Source organism: Triticum aestivum, chromosome 6D, assembly GCF_018294505.1.
Source record: "Triticum aestivum cultivar Chinese Spring chromosome 6D, IWGSC CS RefSeq v2.1, whole genome shotgun sequence".
Taxonomy (NCBI): Eukaryota; Viridiplantae; Streptophyta; class Magnoliopsida; order Poales; family Poaceae; genus Triticum; species Triticum aestivum.
Genome location: NC_057811.1, coordinates 416,276,662 through 416,285,814, shown reverse-complemented (window position 1 = coordinate 416,285,814; position 9,153 = coordinate 416,276,662). Strand labels below are relative to the sequence as shown.

At 49.5% G+C, this 9,153-nt stretch overlaps 1 protein-coding gene across 1 annotated transcript; it reads left to right on the top strand.

The window, feature by feature from the left end:
• Window positions 1-5,194: 5,194 nt before the first annotated feature.
• Window positions 5,195-8,586, top strand: LOC100859943 (aquaporin NIP2-1). Its single transcript, XM_044564922.1, has 5 exons — window positions 5,195-5,461; window positions 5,566-5,790; window positions 7,235-7,429; window positions 7,530-7,591; window positions 7,999-8,586. The coding sequence occupies exons 1-5, from the start codon at window positions 5,312-5,314 to the stop codon at window positions 8,252-8,254; spliced, it is 888 nt and encodes a 295-aa protein (XP_044420857.1). The 5' UTR covers window positions 5,195-5,311; the 3' UTR covers window positions 8,255-8,586.
• The last annotated feature ends 567 nt before the right edge of the window (window positions 8,587-9,153 follow it).

Genomic DNA, 9,153 nt, shown 5'->3' with positions numbered 1-9,153 from the left:
ACAATGATCAACAATCTACAACAATGATCATATCCACACCAACTATCTATTGACATCACAAGTACAACGAGAAAAGTTCTCCAACAACATTGCCTTCAGAAAAGGAACAACGTTCAAGCGCCGCCGTCACCATACCCAACCACCAAAGGCCAAATCATGAGTTTTCGCCTTGAAGATTAAGTTCGAGCAATCCATTCGAAAAGGCCATGAGACAAAAAACATCGTCATTGCTAGATATAACTAATTAGGGCCAATCCTCGGGTTTCCACCCCGGATCTCGAGACCGGTACTTAAGAAGCACCACCAAATTGAACTCATCATGTGTTGTCACCATCACTTTTTGCGATCACAACAGCTACATGCGTAGCACGAACTCGAGATACAACATAAGGGAAGACCATGCTCGCATAAGCAAGCAGCCGAGCCGCGACAAAGAGAGTCGGTCGCAACCGAAGGCTTCTAACATCGAAGGTCGTCGTTGCACACTGCAATGGAGATTAAGGGAGGAAACTCGATGGCACTGCCAAAGTTCTAATTATGGATGCTCCGACAATCTCACACCGTCCTCATGTTTCACCATTCTCGTCTGTAACGGCTGAATCAGACGAAAAAACATACTCGTCGTTGCCGCTAGATTTGAAGATCAAGGATCCTCGGCCCGTCGGGACAAACACCTAGCAATATAGGACCATGCATACAGCCACCCGAACAAAGAGCCGCCATATTAGGATGCAACAAGCCGATACTGTCGCCTGCGTACCTACAGATTGGATCCTGGTCACCGACATATCGCCACGCCGACCTAACCAGACAAATCCAGCGTTATCGTTGTACAAACATGCCCTCTGACGCTAGTCGTTGTCCAATAGATCGTACCTTCGGAGCACCCGAAGCAAGTGCCACCAATCACAGGATCTGAGGACCGCCACAGAGTACCCCCCTTGACCAGAACCGAATAGGAGCCGCCAGGCGTGGCCGGGTGCCGACCGGCCGCAAAAAGCCCGACTAACCTTGCCACGGCCGCCCGGCTAGATTTGACCCGTGCCCGAGCCTGGGTCGCACAGGCCCGCGTATTTGCAGTTACAATCCCTCTGAGACCAGAAGGCTTTTGCATGAGGGCCGGCTTAGCCGAGTTTTAGCCGACTAACCGCTCGAGGCCTAGGTTTTCTGTCGGCTCAGTAGGCCGAAGAGGATGGCCAGTATAAGGAGTGACCTAGAAGAGGCTAGCGTTTAAGCAGAAAGCACCATTCCAGGTAAGATGGAGCTAGATATCGATATGAGCGAATAAATGACCTACAATAGCATAGATGCCCAATCATCACTACATCCCAAAAAATACAATTGTTTTCACAGGAAAGTTAAAGAAAAGATCCGTGAAGAATCATACCGGCATCCATGGTTGACTGAATAGCCTAGAATGGCAGAACCTTCCACGGCCGGCCATCCGAGCACACGGGCACCGGCGTGGAAGGCTATATGTAATGTTGACAGTGTGCTAAAACGTCGAAGGCCACTGAAAGTTTCAGTGGGGCGATTTGATGGGCGAATGCGTGTTGATTTCTCGTTACGAAGTGCATCCACGTTTCCGCGTCAGGCTCGACCCGCTCGGGGTACAAATCGCAAGTAGTGGTAGCCTCGCCTACCCATTCAGGAAGCCATGGCCTTTTTCTGAATCTGAAACTAAAAATGCATCCCAGGAGCTACTCACAGCGAGTTTCTGAATCGATCCATAGATGCCCAGTTGGTACAGAACACGCATGCTTGTATCAATACATTCACTCAGTATCAAACCAACACGCACATCTATACAGAGCACTGAAGCTTACCCTTCAGCGTTTTAGTATTTGCTTTTTTCAAGAAACGTCTTCAACCATTAAAACAGCATTGCGGAATGCCTGAAATAATCCAGGATAATGCAGCACCAACACTGAACCTTGGTGGGCTGAGAATACCACTGTCCACCTAACCATCCAACCATAAGTTGGTTCACATCTTCAATGCATTTTCATTCCTTATTAGATAACTTGCGATCATAAATTGGTATACCCAAATATGTAAATGGCAGGGATCCCAATTCACGCCCAAACAATTGTTTGAAGAAATCTTGTTCTTCTTTGGCTTTCCCAAAACAAAATAATTCACTTTTGTTAAAATTGATCTTAAATCCCAACAGTTGCTCGAAGAGGCAGAGAACTAGCTTCATATTTCTAGCCTTCGGCATATCATGTTCCATGAAAATTATTGTGTCGCATATTGTAATATGGATACACAACCATCCACTAGATGGGGTACTAGCCCACCTACTTGAGTGTCCTCTTTGGTCCGATCAATAATAATTCCCAACATATCTGTCACTATGTTGAATAAAATAGCGGACATCAGATCCCCTTGTCTTAGGCCGTTTTGCATCTAAAAATAATGACATGTGTCATCATTTACCTTTATGCCAACGCTACCTTTTTAAACAAAGGATTCGACATGTTTCCTTCAGGAATCATCAAAACCCTTCATGCGTAAGGCCTGTTGGAGGAACAACCATTTAACCGTATCATACGCTTGCTTGAAATCCACTTTAAAGATCACCCCATCTAGTTTCTTCGAGTGAATTTCATGTAATATTTCATGTAGGATAACCGCACACTTTAATATGTGCGTGCCCGGCATGAAAGCGGACTAAGTTGGTTGCACCACACTATGTGCAATTTGCGTCAGCCGGTTCATACCAACTTGAGGGGAGGCTAACTCTTTTCGGTAAATGACATTTTCATCCGACCATTATATTGAGGTGATGCAACCGCACCGCGTGAATGACTGACATTTACATAGCAAGATGCACACAACCACTACGTCCAAAAATAAAATTGTTTTACATTTTTGTAAAAAAAAAGATCCGCGAAGAATATACCGGCATCCATGGTGAATGAATAGCCTGGAACACCGTGCTCAAATGTCGAAGGCCACTGAAAGTGAGGCGATCAGATGGGCAGATGGATGTTGATTCTCGCTACGAAGCACACCCACGTTCCGCGGTCAGGCGCGCTCGGGACACAAACTGCTCGCCTACCCATTCAGGAAGCCATGGCTTTTCTGAATCTGAAACTAACAATGGTTCCCAGGAGCTGCTCATCTGAACTGTTGGTCTGACCCTGACCTGACCATAGGTGCCAATGTTAGGTATTTAGCCAATATGGTTGGGAGAACTCGTGCTCCTCAAAATATTCCGGTATGAACATAGATGCAAAGCGCCAAGGACTAAACACATCAGCTTTGCAGGAGACAGTTCATTTCCTCCTTGGACAAGAACGTTAATAGTAATCTGAGGAACGTTACTGTAGTAAATACTCCAGTAATCATCTGTATCCTCATACATGATAGCTGCAGTCCAGACAAAGAAGAAGAATTGATTTGCAGAGGTTATGATTATGTGTACTAGGTCAATCCGTCATGGATCTACGACGGATTGACCGTGCGTTTTCTGCCAAACATGGTAGTAGTATTTCTTGTTGTGGTATAAACGATACTGCCACTGATTTCAACAGTAGCTGTCTTTTCAGCCTGCCAGGGAATGTAATCACTCGTTCTCAACGCGTATGCATACCTGAAAGTGTATAATCTTTACTCGGCTGCTTGTCCTGACTCCTAAATAACCACTCCTGCTGCTGCAACAAAGTTTATATCTTCGTATTTTGCAGAGTGAGTACGTGTCAGGTCGAAACATTCAGTGAGCTGCAGCAGAATAGACCTGCCTGGCAAGGCTGGCCATGACTCCGGATCCTTAGGATCAATTTCCCGGCCGATCTGCGGCGAGTGGTTGTTTTCGTGCTTGATTTCCTCTGAAAGCACAGTTTTGGATTTTTCTTTGTGAAAACGTACACCCCAATTCCACAATTAACTGACGGTGGAGGCCTGCTTTCTGCATGTCTGCGTCCGTCACATTAAGCCGGCAAATCCCAGCCTCGACCCAAAACCTCGAAACTTCCACGAGTTCAGACAGGTGCATGTAACCGGGGCAGAGAACGGTTGGTGCCACGTCGGTGTCTCGCATTGCTCAATTCAGGCAGTTGCTGAGGATCCCAGGCAACAGAAGAGGAGGATTAGTATCCGGACGCCTGAATAGGCGATGTCTGAACTCTGAAGCCTGAATGCAGTTGCTCGCACACGATCCCCCACTGATCCGGTGCGCACCCGACAGGGCGAAAAGGGAGCCGGAGATCGGCGAGGAGTCACTCCGGACTGCAAATTTGGTTGACTAATATCGGACATCAGCACAAGATTTTTTCAGCAGTGGCAGGTCGGTTCTGACGGCGACCATCGATCAAAGTGCACTGCCATTCGACAGCGTCACAGCGGTGACGGCAGTGCCGAGAGAGTGGTTAAGATAACCCCTTATTGTAATGGCATCTTAGCAAATCTGCAACTACTCATCATTTGAATTTCGCCATGAGCGAGCCCTGCATTTGAAAAACATCCAGTTGATCCGGCTCCATCGTTGATCTGGAAATGGCGGCAACTGCTGACAGGGACAATGCCCCTCCGGCCAATGATAAACTCCCGGTACGGCTGTCCTGGTTATTGGCTTTGCCTCATCACGCCTGCGCTGCGTGTCTTCTAGGGCAGTAGAATATGCCAATGTCAACCTAAACACAAGCTCGAAAGCATAAGCCATGGGGCGGACGTAGGAGACCCCCCTGCCTCCCCTGAAATATCCATCCATCACCTACAATGGAATTTGTTTCTCCCGAGCAACCCTAGCTTAAAAGAATCGGTTCGTCGCCGTACATCGGCGTCACGACGCCGACGTCGCGCCTTTATCCCGGCATATTATAGGCACCTGCGAATTTACAACTGCAATCATTTCAACTATCGGCCGATTGAAATATCATTTGCGTACTTTTCGCCCCCGGGGATGGCCCTAACACGTTTATGCATGCCCTTAAGCAGAAGAGAACAAGCCTGGGATTTGGTTTATTTCGTCCAATGACCATCCGACAACGCGTTCGAGCAGATTTAAAAACAAGAAAACTAATGGAGAAAACACGGAGCGCGGGAGATTGATCGGAGCTGAGCAGCAGCACAAGCCCCAGTGCCTATCCGACACCCAGGCCTAATTAAAAGGTGAGTGTGGACTGCTAGCATCTGCCACCTCGCGCCCGCTCAAGGTTTCCTCTCCAGCCCTATAAATACCCCGTTCTCATCTCCCCAAAGAGCAAGCGAGCAAAGCTACTTCATGTAAGCCTCCTCCTCTCCACCTACAAAGCAGGAGCTCAGTCTCAGGTGCTGGGATAGCTCTGCTAGTTCGTCGACTTTGGAAATGGCCACCAACTCGAGGTCGAACTCCAGGGCCACCTTCTCCAGCGAGATCCACGACATCGGCACGGTGCAGAACTCCACCACGCCCAGCATGGTGTACTACACCGAGCGGTCCATCGCCGACTACTTCCCTCCTCACCTCCTCAAGAAGGTGAGCCACATCGACCGATCCGTCGATCATACAACTGCGCCGGCCGCGTGATCGATCACTTGGGTCGCTGCATGAATGACGCGAACGGTTCTGTCGATCTGCAGGTGGTGTCGGAGGTGGTGTCGACGTTCCTGCTGGTGTTCGTGACGTGCGGGGCGGCGGCGATCAGCGCCCACGACGTCACGCGCATATCGCAGCTCGGCCAGTCGGTCGCCGGCGGGCTCATCGTCGTCGTCATGATCTATGCCGTCGGGCACATCTCCGGCGCGCACATGAACCCCGCCGTCACCCTCGCCTTCGCCATATTCCGCCATTTCCCCTGGATTCAGGTACTACATACGTTACGCAACAGCACACAACTCTGGGCAGTCGAGCAGTGACGCTGCATATGCACTAGCTGCTAAACGCCTAGATCATCCAGCCACAAAAGCCATCCCATTACTAGTAATCACGTTAATCCTCTCGCTTTCTCTTAATCTGTTATTTCCAACGAAGATCTTGGCAAACACCCCACTCATCGATCGAGATACTATCTCGACTGGATGACACAAGCCGCACAAGAAAACCCATGGATTGCTTTGTTATGGCTACGTACAATGCTCAGGACCGCCTCCGGTTAAAGAAATGTTCAGCGCCCTTATCAGATTACCACAGTTGCTTCAGTATTTGAAAAACCGTTTTCAGGCTAGAAAATGGGATGATCACATGCTGATTTGTTTAGTCATGGCTAAAAACCCAGTTAACTCACACGTACTTTTCAGGGTGTTGTCATGGAGGTGATACTGCCAAATTCAATCGCTTCTTTAAGCGTAGTCGGCGAATTATTGAGTCGACATAGCATCTAGCTTGTTGGACTTAGCTATAAGCTATAAGCAGAGTCAAAAGCAACGGGGTTAGGGTATATGCTCGCGTAACTTGCTGTCCGAACCAACCAATCGGGCAGTATCTTTCATGATGGTATTTATACACCAAAACGATGCCCAGAAGCCCAGTACAATGAGTAGCCACTTGGAGTTAGTAGCCACTTGTTGTAGCTTGGCTGCTTCTCCTCGCACGTCCCTTTCCCTGTCGATTTGTCTAGTTGGAGTTTGTTGGAAGAAATTACTTTGCATGTAGCACAAAAGCAGTACTATTAGGCAGGCTATATGTGCGAGGTGTGATCGATCGAGGCACCAAACTAAAGCTCGGTCGCATCAGATATATGAAAAGCAAGCTATTTTTTTTCTTTTCTAGTCGGAAAATGAATAAAAAGCTTTCTTTTTCTTACCGCGATGGTTCAGTTAGTGGCGGCAAAGCGTATGCATCGATCACAGGAGATACACGGCCGGGGGCACTGGCCAGCACTAACGCTGGCACTGTGCCGCACCAACCGACCGGTTTAACACTGACACCGCTTTTAGTTGGCATTTTCACCGTGCGAAATCGCCTTCCGGCTCGACCTGGAAGACGACCGCGTGCCGCGCCGGCCTTTACATGTGTCGCGGCCACAGGAGCTCTCCTGCTGCCTGCGTACGTACCGGCCGCAGAGTGCGTGAGGCACTTAGGCAGGCCATGTCTCTGTGGGGCTCGCAGGTTCGTGGCGTAGGTGCTGTGAGATTTGGGACATGTGCCATATATTCGAGGTCCGGATCTGCCGGAGATCGCGTGCAGCGCGGCCTTTCGATCGGCACCCTATTCCGGCCAGCCGGCCAATTACCATGCTAGCTGCACATATTCACGAACCGATTCGATGCGCATCTGTTCTGATGGATGATTGTGCTTGTGCTTGTGCAGGTCCCGTTCTACTGGGCGGCGCAGTTCACCGGCGCGATCTGCGCGTCCTTCGTGCTCAAGGCGGTGCTCCACCCCATCACCGTGATCGGCACCACCGAGCCGGTCGGGCCGCACTGGCACGCGCTGGTCATCGAGGTCGTCGTCACCTTCAACATGATGTTCGTCACCCTCGCCGTCGCCACGGACACCAGAGCGGTAAGTCGTCCGGCCGCCGTCTTGGATGATGATTGCCATTTGTCGACCTCTGTAAAATCATTGATTCTGACGTTGTTCTTTCCTCTGTTCGTTCATGCAGGTGGGTGAGTTGGCTGGGTTGGCTGTCGGTTCCTCCGTTTGCATTACCTCCATCTTCGCAGGGTAAATATATACTACGCTTAGAGATTAATCAATTAACACCTCCCCTTGCCGGCTAGTAGCAGTTAAGAAATCACTACTTGGACTACGTAGTATCTAATTCATTCTCACTCACGCCCAAAACGAGAAATTTCTTAATTAGGCCCAGTTAATCACCACTTGGCTCTTGGCAGCCAAGGGAAGAGCCAAGCCGGCGGGGTCGCTGATAACATTCTTAATCTTGGTAACCTTGACCGTATCCTCCATGGCCTAAGCTAGCATGGAACGATGGGGCACGCTAAGTACAATGACATGATTGATAGTGGCCGCGTCAGACGAAGAATATGTTAGTAGTATTATGCACTAATATAATATAAACGGGATTAATTATGGAATAAAACTGAGACGCGACGGCGACCGATCGAGTGCAGGGCGGTGTCAGGTGGATCGATGAACCCGGCGAGGACGCTGGGCCCGGCGCTGGCCAGCAACCGCTACCCCGGCCTCTGGCTCTACTTCCTGGGCCCCGTCCTCGGCACGCTCAGCGGGGCCTGGACCTACACCTACATCCGCTTCGAGGACCCGCCCAAGGACGGCCCCCAGAAGCTCTCCTCCTTCAAGCTCCGGCGGCTGCAGAGCCAGTCCGTCGCCGCCGACGACGACGAGCTCGACCACATCCCCGTCTGATTCGGACCATATCCATTTCCCAGTGTGTCCTTGGTAGTTGTTATGTGTGTGTGCGTGTGTGTCACTTGTATTCAGTGGTTGGTTGGTCGATGCATGCAGGGGAGTACGCGCGTGCGCGCATGTGTATGTTTCTTCGCCCGCGCATGTCGCAGTAGATTTGCTCCCTCGCTCTGTTCATGTGTGCAGGCGACTGAGCTTGGGGGCCTGATTTTGGGGGCGCATCAGTCCGCACTCTGCAGTCGCACGCGTGCCAAGTGTATCTCTCCTGCAATTGCAGTACATAAAACATCCGTGGCTTTGGTTCTCAAAAGAACATGTGTTAGCTTTTCGCACCTCCCTCCCGTTTGAGCAGTCTTTGGAGGGGCTCTACCTTTATAATTTTGAGTTTGAACCATGAAGTATGATTATGATTCATCTTCAGACTACTGGTTAATCTAAAAAAAACTATCGTTAAGGAGGCGGAGAAAAAAAATCAAAGTAATCAAAACATCGATCGAACCATCTTTTGCCATCACAAAGACAGCGTGAAAGGTTCTTCAATAGCAAGGCATCTAGCAAGAGAAGGGCGATCAAGCGTCATCATCGTCGGATCCAACCACCAAAGGTCAAATTTCGGGTTTTCATCCTAAAGATAAGGACTAAGCAAATCCGAGCAATGCCTTCCATAAGATACCGACCCAAGAACACTGTCATTGGCAGGTATAACCAATTAAGTTAGACCTTGGGTTTTCACCCCGGTGCTCGAGACTGAGTACTCAAGAAACACCACCAAAATCGAAGTCATCATGTGTTGTCCCCACCACTTTCCGCGATCCCCTCAACTACATGGTAGGCACGATTTTGATGTGAGATGCGAAGCAAGTGAAGACCATGCCTGCATAAGCAGGCAGTCAAGCCGC

Coding starts and splice junctions, on each gene's coding strand:
- LOC100859943 (XM_044564922.1), top strand. CDS start 5,312: ATGGCCACCAACTCGAGGTCGAACTCCAGGGCCACCTTCTCCAGCGAG. Junction 5,462..5,565: donor CTCCTCACCTCCTCAAGAAG/GTGAGCCACATC, acceptor GTCGATCTGCAG/GTGGTGTCGGAGGTGGTGTC. Junction 7,430..7,529: donor TCGCCACGGACACCAGAGCG/GTAAGTCGTCCG, acceptor TCGTTCATGCAG/GTGGGTGAGTTGGCTGGGTT.